We start from the raw sequence: 18,250 nt of genomic DNA, 5'->3' as shown, positions 1-18,250 counted from the left end.
GGCGGACAAGGAATAAAAAACCCATCCACAACTTCTCTAGTCATGATGTTGTAAAACACACACACACACGCACACACACACATGCACACACACATACACTCACACACACACACACACTCTCTCACACACACACACACACAAACACACACGCTGTAAGACTAGTCGTTTAATATACGACGAGAGGGTATCGTAATAAACGAACGCACACACGCAGACAGACACACACAGACAGACACACGCACCTGAAAACATAACTTATCGGCGAAGGTAATGAGAGTTGATTACAGTCATCATATTATCTTTTGATCCGTCAATGATGCACACTTGTAGGATGATAGGACTTCAACAATGTTTCAAATGGCTACATGAATATGATAATAACGTCAATGGCGCTTTCCCTTCGGTCATAACAGTGACATAATGACTGACCAGTGACATATATTAAGCACTTTAGAAACCACCTTGTTCCCGTTACTCACTCAGTGGATTATTAGGTGGTGATATCTCACAGGCCAGGTGTCCATTGTTACTACAAAGTTTCGCGCACTCAGTGGTTTATTCAGTCGTTATAGATCAGCTGCCAGGCATTGTGCCATATATAGTTAGCAAGTTGGGGCGGGTCATTAACCATCAGATATATTTTCCCGCTGACATCCCCGAAGCTCTTCCAGAAACATGCTCATCCATGGCAGATCGAAGCAGGTTTTGCAATGGCTTACCCGTCATCATTATCATAATAAATTACTATTGTAACAGTTGATAGAAAAAGAAAACAAATGCTACTTGAAATTTTATTCAGTAAAGATTTGTATTACAGAAAAAAGTGTTTTTTTCAATGCTTCAGATTTCCTGCAAAATAATGTTGTTAAGTTGCAGTGTGATATTTATATGTAGTGATACTATGTTGACATTGTACAATTGACTATACAATACCGACTTTGGGGAGAATCAAGAGTCTAAGGTAAAATAGATTCGTACACATTTGTATGACGGTGTTGATATTATGCTTGAATGTACAATAATGTAAAATCACAACATACATGTATTCAGGCTCTTGTTGAAATGGCATTCATAACATTTTGGCCAAATAATCTCTTAAAAGCATAGTCTTTATCTGTTGACAGTCATTAAGAAATTTTAGCATTCACTAGAGTCACAGTACATACATACTGTCCATATATAGCAGAATGATGGCATGCTGTTGAAAAAATTTACTTCTTTCAATTCAGCAAAAGTTCTGATAGTGGCAGCTTACAATATCTTAAAAGTTTGTGTAACGATAAATTAAAACTGCAGTTGACGGAATAGAGTTCATTGCTCTAAACGTCATCATTCTGTCTGCCATTCTTTGAAGAAGTCGTTTCCCTTGTTGTCGACAACAATGAATGCTGGGAAGTTCTCCACATCAACCTTCCAGATGGCCTCCATGCCCAGCTCGGGGTACTCCAGCACCTCCAGTTTCTTGATGCTGTGTTCAGCCAGCACCGCCGCAGGGCCTCCGATGGACCCAAGGTAAAATCCACCGTACTTCTTGCATGCCTTGGTCACCTAAACAAGACGAAAAAGATGAAACAAAATCTAAATGTCAAAACAGACAAATTTTACATTCATTCAAAAGAGTTAGCCAGTTACTATAGAAGATTTAGCAAGTTTAAGCACATTCTCTGGAAGCCAAGTCACAGATTGTTTGCATGTTGGCCGAACAAAACATAAACCAACTTGCCAGCACTTACATACAGATCTGAACATCTTAAAGAACAGAAACATTTGCAGAAGCAGAGTGGACTTAGTCTAGGTATAAGGAGCCCTACACTAACACCATACTGTACGGTACATACCAATATCCATGTAGTACAATCATGTACATGTATGTCCTGTACGTATACGTACAGATTGTCAGTACATACTGATAGTGATACTGTATCCATTAAAGTCAAACCTGGCCAAGCAACCACCTGGTGCAGGCAACCTGGACCTGCCGTCAAAGGACACTTTGAAACAGTCCCGTCCATTTTTATATAGTTTTAAGACCCTCTCCCAAGCAACCAACCGTCTTCCCCAACCAGCAACCATTTTTTTTCAGTCCCAAAGGGGCAGTCACCCTCCCCTCAACAACCAAAATAGATTGACAGCAGCTAGCAGCCATGTTAAATGAGGATGTCTGCAGGTACAGTTACCCTATGCCTCTTTTGTTTGGACAGCGGCATCCAAAAAAGCAGAGGCCTTTTCAACATGAGGATTTCTGCAAGCTCTGGCACTATCAGCCATTAATTTCATTTTGACACCAAGATCAGAAACAATTCTGATACTCACTATATTTCATAACAATACCATAAACACCATTGGAAAGATATGCAGTTGAATAACAGTTAAAATCTGTTAATGTTACGGTACCTTTTTGTGTCATCAGTTAAAAATCAGTGAAGCACAAAAATACTCTGAAAAGTACAAATTGACCTAGTGGGAATTCTGACATGAAGAAACTGAACAGTTGTTTTGGCGATACTAAGGAAGTAGGAACAGACAACTACCAAAAAAAACATATAATTGATTGCTAGATAAACACAGTTCTGATGGTCAAACAATGGTTGAAATTTGTTTACATAGCAGCATGGGGATTATAAACAAGACTACAAGGCTATGGGGTGCATCTCTTGTAGATATGATTCCTGGGAACTAAAGTGTATTTCAAGTATATTTAAAATTTTATATTTTAATTTTTTTTGATCAACCAGCCAACCTGTTGGGACCAACCACCTGTCCTCAGCAACCACTTTTATTCAGTCCCTTGAGTGGTTGCTTGCGCCAGGTTTGATGTCCTGTATACAAAGATGCAGTATACTGACAAAATACTATACGGTGCAATGTACATACTGATATCCAATGCATATACATTTCCTGTACGTAGCAGACACAGTATGTATTGATACTGTATCTGTGTATATGTATGTCCTGTTCGTACTGATACCGTATCCATGTACATCCTGTACAGTCACGTACCTGTTTACTCCTGTTCCCCTTGGCGAGCATGACCATGGATCCTCCCTGTTGTTGGAAGGAGTCCACATAACTGTCCATCCGCCCAGCCGTGGTGGGACCCAGCGAGCCAGAGGCGTACCCCTGTAGAATGGACACACACAAGCACACACCCGTCATAATCATAATCACCCAGACCTTTCCTCGCCCTGTCCCCGACCCAGGGAGCCAGAGGCGTACCCCTGTAGAATGGACACACACAAGCACACACCCGTCATAATCACCCAGACCTTTCCTCGCCCTGTCCCCGCTTTCTTCATCTTCTGCCTCAACTTGCTACGGTGACCTTGACTGTGTTAAGGAACACGTTTTATCTTATAACGATCAAGTACATCACCGTATAATGCAACGAGATATGAAAAAGATCTGTGTGGTATATATCATAAGAACCTCAAAGTTATGTTTTTTTAATTCCACAAATTGAATATTAAGTAATAATAATTGCTGTCAGGTAGGCTGACCGGTCTTTAATGTAATTAAAGGTTATATAACTATAGAGACGTTCACAAATTCAGCATGCATTTTTTTTTGTTGGATCACAGTTCAGCTACTCGTAACATTCTAAACCAACACAGATGAACTTTCATGCTATATGTTAAAGGCTATCAATAAGAATTATTAGTAGTGATCAATTTGGCTGTTCTGCGATTTTTGCAAGACATCAGTAGGGCACTGATATACAAACAAAGTGAAAGAGGAACAGGAATCTTGTGATATACACTTCTAGGACTTTACAGGAGTCAACATACCCAGTTGGTTAACATTTTTAAATATGAATTAAAAAAAAAAAACTTTTAATACATTATCAGTAGAAAAGAAAATGCAACAACTCTTAGACTAGTTGAAAGGCAAGGACTTTCTTCAACCGTTGGTACAAAAATATCTAGTACTGTGGGTTGCTGTCTAATTTTGAGTCAGAAATAAATGACCCAAAGGAATAAGAATATAAATTGGGATGGCCTAATATATACCTCTGGTGTTTTAGCAGGTCCAGCGTAGTACACGGGGTGGTCTTTGAGGTACTGCGGCATGGGCTGTCCGCTGTCGAGCAGGTCTTGGATCTTAGCGTGAGCGATGTCACGAGCCACGACCATGGTACCACTCAGACTCAGCCTTGTCCTCACAGGGTACTGACTTAGGATCTTCAGAACTTCACTCATTGGCTGGTTCAGGTTAACCTAATTAACAATTCAGAGTCAAGAAAGTTAGCATCGAATTTGGCACCGTTCATTGGCTGGTACAGTCTGATGTTATCAATAAGTCAGCATTCGATTTGACATCATTCTGTAGCATTACTCATTGGCTGTATAAAGACAATTCAAACTCTACAACTGGATAAAAATTCGGAGATTTATTTCCGAACGTTTTGAGTGACATCCATCACTCTTCTTCAGCATCACTTAAGTGAACTGGCCAAAAAAAAAACAATCTTTTTTCTAGTTATTGTATATTAAGTACTGGTTAGTTCTGCTACATGTAGTTCACTTTAGTGACGCTGAAGAAGAGTGATGGATGTCACTCAAAACGTCCGGAAATAAATCTCCGAATTTTTATCCAGTTGTAGAATTTGAATTGTCTTTATATATTGTTTACCTGGATGTCTAACCTCCACAAACACTCATTGGCTGGTTCAAGATAATCTGATTAACAAGCTAAGGGAAGAAAGTTAACATAAGATTTGGCATCTACCATCACTCATTAGCTGGTTCGGTTTCTCCAAATTACTAGGAACAAGAAATTCAGCATCAAATTTGAAATAGACCATCACTCATTGCAATTGGTTGGTTCTGGTAAACCCAATTAACAAGAAATTAAGCTTCAAATTTGAAATAAAGACCATGATTATAGATGATAGCATTAACATTTGTCCGTGTCTTCTTTCAATTCTATCTAAATGCGGACACAAACTTGCCATACCTGCACCTAGTGCTGCGTACCTAGACGTAACATCAGGTACCTGTACATAGGTTTAGGTGCCCGTACCTGTACCTGAACAATTTGAAAAATTAACATGCGTTTTTCTGATCTTCTTCAATAATGACAGAAACATAAATAAACTGTTAACAATTTAACAGTATCTTTATTCAAAGAACATACATGTAACTAGTAGGCTTCTTACCGCCAAACTCCCCTGGCCTTGCTATCAAAACTCCCGGCCTGCCTGAATGATCTGTTGCGTATTAGTTACGCTGTTCCAACTTCCGAGGTGTCACTTTAGTCATGAGGTTAGGAGGTCAGTCACAAAATAAGCATATACTTGGTGTAAATTTATATCGGAACAGTACCAGTATTTCATGGTCCGGTATTTTGGACTAGTACCTAATCAATTTTTACTGTACAGTACCGGTACACAGCCGTACCTGCACCACATCGCCGCTCAGCTGATCAGAGCTGATCTCTGGCAGGTACTTGGAGGGGTCCTCCTCCAGCTGCTCCAGGAACACTCCGTCCGCTGTGATCTTTCCTAGTGCCTGATTATGGGGAAGCAGAAGAAAGGTCATCAGAGGAATTACTGTCTACAGTATGATTTGGATCCAAACAATAAAAGAAGAATGGATAAAAAGGACAGATATTTGGAATTCAAGTCGGTTTTACATGCAAAATATGTTATAATCTGGTAAATCAATGGTTTTAAGTCCCTGTACAGTTAAAAAATATCTTTTGAACTATACAATTTGTAACTGCAACAAGGTGTAAAATGTAGAATTTTTAGAATATCATGTTAGCTTCTTCGATGGAAGTCTCTGGTCTAAAATGTTGTTACAGGCTAACCTCTCTTCTGATTTACACAATCCCAAAGCATAGTTAAAGATGGGTATTTTTCAGTAAAACCACACATCCTTTTATTTACAGGCCTGCAGTCGATTTCAAAGGAACAATATTATCTAGTAACAAAGAACAGTCTATAAATATGGTGTTTTTAATATTAAAGATGATGGTAAAAAATCTGGTTTACTCCAAGTCTTGGGGCTGAAAAAGACAACTCACCTGTCTGTCAGCAGAGCATGAGACGCCGATTCCTACCGGACAGGACGCTCCATGGCGAGGTAGTCTGACCACGCGTACATCGTGACAGAAGTACTTCCCGCCAAACTGCGCGCCCATCCCCATAACCTGGGACAGCTGGTGAACCTTCTCCTCAAGTTCAACATCCCTGAACGCCCGTCCATGCTCGTTTCCTAAAATGTGTGGACGTAAAAGAGAAATTTGATTAATACCACTGAACAAACTGCTTTATATTCTTATGTTAACTTAATGTTTTCTGTTGTTAAACCTGTTTTATTGTGGACATACATGTGACTTACTGTATTTTACATGTACATGACAACATCACAATCTATCCTACATGTATCTCTGGAAGTTTTTAAATTTAAAAGAAAAAAAACAACCCTTGTTATGCAAAATGTTTTAAATTACAGTTATGATAAACTTTATTGTACATTGAATTTCATGTTCTATCAAGCTAAGTTTAGAATATACACTAGGACTTCTACCCTACAAAACATGGGGTCTAAATACTAATAAGCTCCTAGGTTTGGCTTCTTCTCATATCTTGGTGGTGATTTACCATTGACAATTTCCACACAAAGATTTTATCATTATTCTGTCCTGAACTGATATTGTTTGTTTAAATGTACATGATAAGTGCACATGCACCTTACTTTGGCTTCTAAGATAATAAGGTACAACAATGTTCCAAATAAATATGACTTAACCAAAGCAAGATACTATGAATGGATTTTCATAAGTTTTAAAGTAATTGACAAGTAAATTCTGAATTACACACAACAGACCACAAACATTAGAAACAGAAGCCATGGTGTAAAACCTGACCGTCTATGTAAGCCCCACTGTCAGTACAACTTCAGTAAAACCTGACCGTCTATGGAAGCCCCTCTGTCAGTACAACTAAAACCTGACCGTCTATGTAAGCCCCTCTGTCAGTACAACTTCAGTAAAACCTGACCGTCTATGGAAGCCCCTCTGTCAGTACAACTTCAGTAAAACCTGACCGTCTATGTAAGCCCCACTGTCAGTACAACTTCAGTAAAACCTGACCGTCTATGTAAGCCCCACTGTCAGTACAACTTCAGTAAAACCTGACCGTCTATGGAAGCCCCTCTGTCAGTACAACTTCAGTAAAACCTGACCGTCTATGGAAGCCCCTCTGTCAGTACAACTTCAGTAAAACCTGACCGTCTATGTAAGCCCCTCTGTCAGTACAACTTCAGTAAAACCTGACCGTCTATGGAAGCCCCTCTGTCAGTACAACTTCAGTAAAACCTGACCGTCTATGTAAGCCCCTCTGTCAGTACAACTTCAGTAAAACCTGACCGTCTATGTAAGCCCCTCTGTCAGTACAACTTCAGTAAGACCTGACCGTCTATGTCCGCCCCTCTGTCAGTACAACTTCAGATACTCACTCACCGGACGTGGGTAAAGAGTCCAGGTACTTAGTCGAGGCCAGCTTGACCGTTTTGAGGGTCATTTCCGCAGACAAACCTCCCACCACGATGGCCAAGTGGTAGGGTGGGCAGGCAGCTGTCCCTAGGGTCTGTGGAACAGTTTAATATCTAATAAGAACAAGAAATTGTTCATATGCAACCAAAATTTTCTTTTAACACTCAAGGCTTAACACCATTTTTCGCCACTAGATGGCGCTGTTGCAAGAATGCGGTTCCAAAGTTGAGTGAGGCAGTATCCCAACTTGTCCCAGTTCATGGCTGGGGTAACCTGAATAATATATACTTTATTACATGTTTGAGTAATAAATGCATGGTCCAAAATGTATCAGATGTTAACTCAGAAATGCCACCTTTCAGTGCTAAGCAGAACTGCACGCTATTTTGCAGCTCAGGGCTACATGCATGCATGTCATCATCATTATCATAAGTACTGCATATCAATTCAGTACTAAACTTTGAAGCTAGTGACTTTGAACTGGTGAGTAAAAAAGTTCAACGACAGAAAAAGCCAGATCTAAGCAATGTTTTCTTTCTGAAACATCAAAATCCTTAGATATGCTGTAAATCTGTACATTTTTGTGGTTGCCTTATTTTTGCAGAATTTGTATTGACCTCTCAATCGTGAAATCATTTGATACCGCGATCAAGTGTTTCCATTATGTATTGCTACAGCTAAAGTATACTACAGATCTATTTCCACGGCAAACTTACAACAATGCAAAAACCTTCTATGTCCTCTTACCATAGAATTAAGTCCCCATGAAAATAAAATTTTAATGAATTTACAGTGTACCAAACTTTATACTACAGTATCATGATAATTTCCTAGTGTGACTACATGTCTCTAAAGATTTTTTTTACAAACTCTCATAAATACCTTAATTTTTTCATCAATGAACTTGGTGAGTTTCTCAGGGTTGAGAAGTGCCTTTGTTTGCTGGTACAGGAAGGTCTTGTTGGCCGAGCCCCCGCCCTTGGCGATGAACATGAAGTTGTAGGTGTCGGAGCCCGTGGCGTACAGCTCAATCTGCGCCGGCAGGTTCGTTTTCGTGTTGGCCTCTGTGTACATGTCCAAGGGCGCCACCTAAAAAGGTATCATCATCATAAAGATTTAACATTACCCCGTCATTAGTCTTGCCATTAAAAAACTTCAAAATTACGAATCCAATTACAATGCCAATTACAGTGTGGGACTGAATGCATTGGGACATATTTAAAAATCCTACAGAAAACTGATGGTTTATAATGTTTCTGTTTGGCCACATACATGCCTATTATAATATAATCAATGTAGAAATGAATCTAAATGACGTTACAACTTATAAACATACATTATATATAATGTCAACTCTCGTAAGTCTGCTAGGTATGTTAAGACCAAGACAACCACTGTGAACCACATAGAAAAAAATGAGTTTAAAGAGGTCTACAAATGCAGCATCTGATTCAGCAATCCTCAGTGTACACAGAGTGTTACTTAAAATATCCAGGTGTTCAAGACATTCTTAAAAGAACGCCTTGATAGCCGTAGCCTGGGTACCATCCTCTGTAGTAACTGGTGCTGGCTCAATCTTTTTGCCTGTTAGCAAGTGAGCCAACGGTTACCTTGGAGGATGGTACCCAGGCTATGATAGCCTTGCATGTAAGTACCTGAAAGAAATTCTTCTGTGTGTGAGTGTGTGTTGTAGACTTACCTGTGAGTACCTGAGGTTCTGTGTGTAGGTGTTGTAGACTTACCTGTGAGTACCTGAGGTTCTGTGTGTAGGTGTTGTAGATTTACCTGTGAGTACCTGAGGTTCTGTGTGTAGGTGTTGTAGACTTACCTGTGAGTACCTGAGGTTCTGTGTGTAGGTGTTGTAGATTTACCTGTGAGTACCTGAGGTTCTGTGTGTAGGTGTTGTAGACTTACCTGTGAGTACCTGAGGTTCTGTGTGTAGGTGTTGTAGACATACCTGTGATGAGTACCTGAGGTTCTGTGTGTAGGTGTTGTAGACTTACCTGTGAGTACCTGAGGTTCTGTGTGTAGGTGTTGTAGATTTACCTGTGAGTACCTGAGGTTCTGTGTGTAGGTGTTGTAGACTTACCTGTGAGTACCTGAGGTTCTGTGTGTAGGTGTTGTAGATTTACCTGTGAGTACCTGAGGTTCTGTGTGTAGGTGTTGTAGACTTACCTGTGAGTACCTGAGGTTCTGTGTGTAGGTGTTGTAGACTTACCTGTGAGTACCTGAGGTTCTGTGTGTAGGTGTTGTAGATTTACCTGTGAGTACCTGAGGTTCTGTGTGTAGGTGTTGTAGACTTACCTGTGAGTACCTGAGGTTCTGTGTGTAGGTGTTGTAGATTTACCTGTGAGTACCTGAGGTTCTGTGTGTAGGTGTTGTAGACTTACCTGTGAGTACCTGAGGTTCTGTGTGTAGGTGTTGTAGATTTACCTGTGAGTACCTGAGGTTCTGTGTGTAGGTGTTGTAGACTTACCTGTGAGTACCTGAGGTTCTGTGTGTAGGTGTTGTAGATTTACCTGTGAGTACCTGAGGTTCTGTGTGTAGGTGTTGTAGACTTACCTGTGAGTACCTGAGGTTCTGTGTGTAGGTGTTGTAGACATACCTGTGATGAGTACCTGAGGTTCTGTGTGTAGGTGTTGCAGACTTACCTGTGATGAGTACCTGAGGTTCTGTGTGTAGGTGTTGTAGACTTACCTGTGAGTACCTGAGGTTCTGTGTGTAGGTGTTGTAGACATACCTGTGATGAGTACCTGAGGTTCTGTGTGTAGGTGTTGTAGACTTACCTGTGAGTACCTGAGGTTCTGTGTGTAGGTGTTGTAGACATACCTGTGATGAGTACCTGAGGTTCTGTGTGTAGGTGTTGTAGATTTACCTGTGAGTACCTGAGGTTCTGTGTGTAGGTGTTGTAGACTTACCTGTGAGTACCTGAGGTTCTGTGTGTAAGTGTTGTAGACTTATCTGTGAGTACCTGAGGTTCTGTGTGTAGGTGTTGTAGACTTACCTGTGAGTACCTGAGGTTCTGTGTGTAGGTGTTGTAGACTTACCTGTGAGTACCTGAGGTTCTGTGTGTAGGTGTTGTAGACTTATCTGTGAGTACCTGAGGTTCTGTGTGTAGGTGTTGTAGACTTACCTGTGAGTACCTGAGGTTCTGTGTGTAGGTGTTGTAGACTTATCTGTGAGTACCTGAGGTTCTGTGTGTAGGTGTTGTAGACTTACCTGTGAGTACCTGAGGTTCTGTGTGTAGGTGTTGTAGACTTACCTGTGAGTACCTGAGGTTCTGTGTGTAGGTGTTGTAGACATACCTGTGATGAGTACCTGAGGTTCTGTGTGTAGGTGTTGCAGACTTACCTGTGATGAGTACCTGAGGTTCTGTGTGTAGGTGTTGTAGACTTACCTGTGAGTACCTGAGGTTCTGTGTGTAGGTGTTGTAGACATACCTGTGATGAGTACCTGAGGTTCTGTGTGTAGGTGTTGTAGACTTACCTGTGAGTACCTGAGGTTCTGTGTGTAGGTGTTGTAGACATACCTGTGATGAGTACCTGAGGTTCTGTGTGTAGGTGTTGTAGATTTACCTGTGAGTACCTGAGGTTCTGTGTGTAGGTGTTGTAGACTTACCTGTGAGTACCTGAGGTTCTGTGTGTAAGTGTTGTAGACTTATCTGTGAGTACCTGAGGTTCTGTGTGTAGGTGTTGTAGACTTACCTGTGAGTACCTGAGGTTCTGTGTGTAGGTGTTGTAGACTTACCTGTGAGTACCTGAGGTTCTGTGTGTAGGTGTTGTAGACTTATCTGTGAGTACCTGAGGTTCTGTGTGTAGGTGTTGTAGACTTACCTGTGAGTACCTGAGGTTCTGTGTGTAGGTGTTGTAGACTTACCTGTGAGTACCTGAGGTTCTGTGTGTAGGTGTTGTAGACTTACCTGTGAGTACCTGAGGTTCTGTGTGTAGGTGTTGTAGACTTACCTGTGAGTACCTGAGGTTCTGTGTGTAGGTGTTGTAGACTTACCTGTGAGTACCTGAGGTTCTGTGTGTAGGTGTTGTAGACTTACCTGTGAGTACCTGAGGTTCTGTGTGTAGGTGTTGTAGACTTACCTGTGAGTACCTGAGGTTCTGTGTGTAGGTGTTGTAGACATACCTGTGATGAGTACCTGAGGTTCTGTGTGTAGGTGTTGTAGATTTACCTGTGAGTACCTGAGGTTCTGTGTGTAGGTGTTGTAGACTTACCTGTGAGTACCTGAGGTTCTGTGTGTAAGTGTTGTAGACTTATCTGTGAGTACCTGAGGTTCTGTGTGTAGGTGTTGTAGACTTACCTGTGAGTACCTGAGGTTCTGTGTGTAGGTGTTGTAGACTTACCTGTGAGTACCTGAGGTTCTGTGTGTAGGTGTTGTAGACTTATCTGTGAGTACCTGAGGTTCTGTGTGTAGGTGTTGTAGACTTACCTGTGAGTACCTGAGGTTCTGTGTGTAGGTGTTGTAGACATACCTGTGAGTACCTGAGGTTCTGTGTGTAGGTGTTGTAGACTTATCTGTGAGTACCTGAGGTTCTGTGTGTAGGTGTTGTAGACTTACCTGTGAGTACCTGAGGTTCTGTGTGTAGGTGTTGTAGACTTACCTGTGAGTACCTGAGGTTCTGTGTGTAGGTGTTGTAGACATACCTGTGAGTACCTGAGGTTCTGTGTGTAGGTGTTGTAGACTTACCTGTGAGTACCTGAGGTTCTGTGTGTAGGTGTTGTAGACTTACCTGTGAGTACCTGAGGTTCTGTGTGTAGGTGTTGTAGACTTACCTGTGAGTACCTGAGGTTCTTCTGTGTGTAGGTGTTGTAGACTTACCTGTGAGTACCTGAGGTTCTGTGTGTAGGTGTTGTAGACTTATCTGTGAGTACCTGAGGTTCTGTGTGTAGGTGTTGTAGACTTACCTGTGAGTACCTGAGGTTCTGTGTGTAGGTGTTGTAGACTTACCTGTGAGTACCTGAGGTTCTTCTGTGTGTAGGTGTTGTAGATCCCTCTAGCCAGGTGTTCTTCATCTTTTCCGTCCGTCCACACATACTGTCCCTTCTTACCTGGGTATGAAGGAAACGTGCATTAAGGAGACAATGTTATACATCCCTGATGCAGCATACTTTTATCAATATACTGTTTGTTCTACAGGCAACATAAATCAAATACAGGCAACATAAATTACATTTCTTGGTTGTTGGATTTGCCAGCTTAATTTCTTTCTGATTACATGAAAAAAAGATGTCATCTACCATTCTAGGCACATATTATCCCTGAAATGCTTCTACATAAATGGGAAGGAAGGCTTTGTTAAGTTTTGAAGTTATAGGCTAATTACTAAATAAATCATCAGTTGTCAAAAGTGACTAATACTACCATACATGAAGAAGAATACTTTATGGTCATACGCACCCATGACAATAGCCGTGCCCGTATCTTGACACCCTGGCAGGACCTTGGCAGCCGCGATGTTAGCGTTCTTCAGGAACTCCATAGCGACATACTTGTCGTTAGGAGATGCCTCGGGATCGTCAAGGATCTTTCTCAGTTGCTATGGTAACATACAAGCCACACATTGCATCATTCTAACTTGAAACAGCTAAAAGCTGAAATATGTGTTCAAAGTTCTCACTTGTGGCAAGTTTGGGAACAAATAAACAGTGTTCATCACCCTTTGGCATGTACTCTATAAAAATGTATAGGTAATCGGGTAAGAATTTAGGAGATGCAAACAAGCATGGGCTGGAGTCCGGAACTGTTTTTCCATGATTAAAGTGACGCCTGTTATACTCATTATACATAAACCAGATAAGGTTAGGGGCAGGTTACATCAGAAATATCAACACAACTCCAAATCTACATCCACTAATCTGCATTTGGTATTTCGTACATGCAAGTAGTATTTTGAGCCCTATAAATGATTTTTACAACACCTACACACAGAACCTCAGGTACTCACAGGTACGTCTACAACACCTACACACAGAACCTCAGGTAGGTTTCATTTTTGCTGTTTTTGCTGTGACCAATCCACTGGGAATTCATGACAATGCGAATATGCCTTTCTTTTATGACTTACATTCTGTGTAACTGTACTAGTCATTACGAAACTGTTTCTATAATTGTGAATTTAAAACATTGCAAAACTCTTTTTCCTTCTGCTATGAAATAAAACCACTGTGAAAGTAATTTTGCAATAGCTCTGCTGTTCATACATAATGTGACTCTAATTTGAGAGACTGAAATGTTGGAAAGGCTAGAATGTAAATTGTAAGGGTAGGGTTCTCACAGCCAAGTGTGCAGGACGGAGCAGATGTGCGATGTCCACCATGGCCTCCTGGGTCAGCAGGGTCAGCGCCTCAGGCTCCACCTTCAGACATGTCTTACCCAGCACATCAAAGGTAGACACATAGTCACCTGGACAACGGGCACATAAACAACAGGGTCAGCGCCTCAGGTTCCACCTTCAGACATGTCTTACCCAGCACATCAAAGGTAGACACATAGTCACCTGGACAACGGGCACATAAACAACAGGGTCAGGGCCTCAGGTTCCACCTTCAGACATGTCTTACCCAGCACATCAAAGGTAGACACATAGTCACCTGGACAACGGGCACATAAACAACAGGGTCAGGGCCTCAGGTTCCACCTTCAGACATGTCTTACCCAGCACATCAAAGGTAGACACATAGTCACCTGGACAACGGGCACATAAACAACAGGGTCAGCGCCTCAGGCTCCATATTCAGACATGTCTTACGTATACCCAGCACATCAAAGGTAGACACATAGTCACCTGGACAACGGGCACATAAACAACAGGGTCAGGGCCTCAGGTTCCACCTTCAGACATGTCTTACCCAGCACATCAAAGGTACACTGTAGACACATAGTCACCTGGACAACAGGCACATACAGTGTAAACAATAAGGAATGAGAGGTCTAACTACCTACCTACCTAACTAACTGTCCGACTAACTGCTAACTCATACACTAACTCACTCAGTCATTCGCAAAAAAAATTGTAAGAACATCAATTCTATCTTCCAACTCTTTCATTCAATCTAGCACTTGACAAGAACTTTTGCACACGGTAAGTCACATTACAAGAAAGAGAAAACTTAGATTACCTTTACAACTTTTCATCACTACTTATTAATACTAAACACACGCCTAACCACGTTTCTAGACGAACATAAACTTATCTCTCCAAATCAGGCCGGGTTTAGAAAAGGATTTGGCACAAACGACAACCTACTAATCATGGACACCCTGTTAAGCAAATACCTTTCCGAAAACAAACGTCTTTACTCATGTTTTGTCGGCTTTAAAAAAGCTTTTGACTCCGTTTGGAGAGAAGGACTTCGCTACAAACTTCTGAATTCAGGGATAGGGGGGAATTTTTATAAGCTTATCAAATGTATGTACAACAAACCTCAGACGTGTGTAAAAACCTCGTCCGGTCTAACGCCACCGTTTGTAACCAAAAAAGGCGTTAGACAGGGCTGCAATTTAAGCCCTACGTTGTTTACTTTATTTATAAATGACCTTGTACACGTGCTCGACAATACTGAATGTACACCACCATCTCTACATAATTTATTCGTATCGTGCTTGTTATATGCAGACGATGTTGTCATATTTTCCGAATCGGATGAAGGTTTGCAATGCGCTATCAATAGATTAAGCGCCTTTTGTACAAAATGGAAACTCCAAGTTAATCTAAAGAAAACAAAAGTTATTATCTTCAACAAATCTGGCCGGTCCCTCACAAAACATTTATTCTTATTCGGACAACACACATTGGACATAGTTCCCTCCTACTGCTACCTTGGCTTGACTATTACATCGTCGGGCAGTTTCTCCCTGGCCAAAAAACAACTTTCACTCAAAGCACGTAAAGCTATGTACAGCCTGAAATCTCTCACTCGTTCATCTGTTTCCCCAAAGTGTTTACTAAAAATATTTGATTCTTGTATCAAGCCAATTCTTTTGTATGGATGCGAAATTTGGGGCACTGATTCCATAAATGACAGCTCTCCAATCGAAATTTCACAACAACGATTCTGCAAAAATATACTTGGGGTTTTCAGAAACTGTAGTAATTTAGCCTCTAGAGCAGAACTTGGTAGATTCCCTCTAGACTTAGATATATCTGTACGTGTGATTCATTATTGGCTGCGCTTGTTACAGATGGATTGTGAGAGACACCCATTACAAGTTGACGCTCTCTTGTTCCAACGTAACTCTATTACAACTAGTCGTAGAAAAACCCTGTTACAACGTGTAAAAGAAATATTGGACCATAGTGGATACTCTTATCTGTTCTATTCTTGCAGTTCATCCAGTGATATCAAGTCAGTATGTACTATGTTAAGGTCCAGAATTACCAATACGTATATTCAAACTTTCTGTCACAATTTGAGTACTAGTATTGATACTGGCAAGCTAAGGTTTTATAAGACATGCAAAACAACTTATACCATGGAAAAATATTTAGAATTAGATAACTTCGATTAACGCTCTGCAATTAGCAAAATTAGAATTAGTGCCCACCCCCTTGAAATTGAGAAAGGGCGGTACAAGAACTTACCTGTGTGCCAAAGAACTTGTAAATACTGTATGTCAAACAAGGTGGAAGACGAAATACATTTTATGTCAAGTTGCCCATTCTACGACAACGAAAGAAATGAGCTGTTTAAAGAGGCCACCATATTTCATCCTAATTTCTCCACGTTTTCAGACAAAAAAAGAAAACTACTCTCCTCTTAACATCACAAAACCCACATATCACAGAAAAAGTGGGATCATTCGTCTTGCACAGTCTCGGAAAAAGAAGTCGAACTCAATAAGTTAGAACTTAGTGGCAGTAGTTAAGACTAGAGTAGACATTTGTTATACTGTTCATTATTGTCTGTCCGTCCACTCCGTGTTACATGTACATGTGCTTGCAATTAGCCTACGGGCAGGAATTTGCAATAAACTTTTCTATTAAGTTATTTACTCTCGATATAATGTACTGGACTTGTCTGTAATATTAGCATTCTTTTTTTCATTATCACTTAATTGCATTATTGCATGTTTACTATGTATGTATGTATATATGAATGTACCAACCCTGGAAGACTGGCTCCTTGGGGGCTAAAGGGTATCTCAATAAACTATGACTACTGCTACTAATTAACTTGATTATGTCACATTTCACACCTGTTAGTTTTCTGTATGGTGTGTCCAGGGGTTTCTCAGGCTCAAAAACATCCTGATAGAAGAAGGATTTTGCTCCAGGTGCTGCAGCTGTTGCCTTTGCCCTGGTCAGGTGCGGCAGCAGCTGTGTCCTCCCCAGCAGTCTGCTCAGGTGCCGACAACCCAGCATGTTGGTTAACGATCAGACACTGACAGACTGAGAAAAAAAGGAATCACATATATCTGTTTGTATTGCATAAACTGCCTCACGGCATAACACATCAGCTGTGAACTGAACAGCACAAGGTGCATATCCTGATAAATCTATTTGATTCACTCAAACCAAGAATGACTCATACTAAATATTATACTCTTGTCAAATAAGTGTGTGCACTAGTTGTGGCTGTCCTCAAACATGCGGCCTCAATCTCACGTCCTATCGGGGGGACATCCTTAGCTTGTGTGCTAATTTTTGCATGTGTTGGCTCAACTGTTGAGTGAGAATTGTATGTGCCTTTAAAGGTTGCAGACGCAGAACACAGTTTTTATCCACGACCCCCGGGGTCTATGACGCAGGTACAGAAAGTAGTGTGGTCCAAACTCTTGAAGACTGGGTAGAAAGCTGCATGTGAGAGGCATCCATGTGTAAACTGTGCTGTGTGGTGTAGAAATATGCCTTTTCCGCTTTCTGTATAAATGCGCCATCTTGTGCAGCCGCATCACGGGGTCAGTTGGCTACAGTTCAGTGACCTCTCGCAGAGCGCTGTTTCAAAGTAGGCGTGAGGAGCCGATACGCCAACAGGATTTTTTTGCATTTTTTTTTTAGTTATTTGTAGGTTGTACCCTAAACTCAAACATATTTGTTTCTCGTATTTCTCAAGTGCACCGCGCTATAATTTTTACCGCATGGAAGCTAGTCACCTTGCAGCCCTTAACTATAGAAATCCCCATAGGCCGAAAACTGTGTTCTGCTACCTTAATCATGATCAAGGGAACAACGTTGGGGCCAGCTAGGGATTTCGAACCTAGAACCTTCAAGTCAACAACCACCGTGCCATGCCAGCTGCGATGGCAGACTTCACCCCCTCATCATGCTACTAAGCATTCTGACATACAGAAACTGGATTCACAGAAACACAGCAAGCCAAAAACAATATTTCAGTAATAAATATGTGACGTACCTTATGTTCACGATCAATTTTTGTGAAGGAAAAACAAACGCCCCCCTCCCCCGTCCTAAAACAAGGTCATATTTACTACCTCCCTCACACGAAATTGAAGTTACTATATCATCAACGATTCTACATTGTTATCTGAGCACCCTGTATAGCACGCTAATAACAAACGTGTATCATTTTCACATTTTCTGCTCCGAAATTCCCCGAATGTGCGCACCTTTGCTTGGATCAGCTGTTCGTCATAATCTGACCTACAAAGGGTCAAAGGTTAACAGAATATTGCATTGTATTAATTAAGGGTTAGAAATTTACTGATATAAAGGACCAGAATACAGTGAATGAATATAAGTTTGCAAATTAAAAAATCATAAAAGCAGAAGCGCCAAATTCAAGT

General features: G+C 41.0%; 1 protein-coding gene across 5 annotated transcripts; it reads right to left on the bottom strand.

The window, feature by feature from the left end:
- Nucleotides 1–777: 777 nt before the first annotated feature.
- Nucleotides 778–18,202, bottom strand: LOC136443946 (fumarate hydratase class I, aerobic-like). Of its 5 annotated transcripts, none has more exons than XM_066441325.1 (12): nucleotides 18,074–18,202; nucleotides 16,703–16,895; nucleotides 13,782–13,909; nucleotides 12,905–13,043; nucleotides 12,455–12,555; nucleotides 8,380–8,586; nucleotides 7,465–7,591; nucleotides 6,025–6,215; nucleotides 5,397–5,507; nucleotides 4,008–4,214; nucleotides 3,001–3,120; nucleotides 778–1,548 (listed from the first exon to the last, which is right to left on the bottom strand). In XM_066441325.1, exons 2-12 carry the CDS (start codon nucleotides 16,866–16,868, stop codon nucleotides 1,330–1,332), a joined length of 1,716 nt encoding a protein of 571 aa, XP_066297422.1. In that variant the 5' UTR covers nucleotides 16,869–16,895; nucleotides 18,074–18,202; the 3' UTR covers nucleotides 778–1,329. The 5 variants fall into 5 exon arrangements, with proteins under 5 accessions (XP_066297422.1, XP_066297424.1, XP_066297423.1 ...); XM_066441327.1 differs by having other exon boundaries at nucleotides 16,703–16,887; nucleotides 18,074–18,116; XM_066441326.1 differs by lacking the exon at nucleotides 18,074–18,202 and adding an exon at nucleotides 17,860–18,005.
- Nucleotides 18,203–18,250: the final 48 nt, after the last annotated feature.

This window comes from Branchiostoma lanceolatum, chromosome 10 (genome assembly GCF_035083965.1).
Source record: "Branchiostoma lanceolatum isolate klBraLanc5 chromosome 10, klBraLanc5.hap2, whole genome shotgun sequence".
NCBI classification, from domain to species: Eukaryota; Metazoa; Chordata; class Leptocardii; order Amphioxiformes; family Branchiostomatidae; genus Branchiostoma; species Branchiostoma lanceolatum.
Note: the sequence above shows the minus strand (reverse complement) of the source record. Positions and strands in the feature narration are given on the sequence as shown.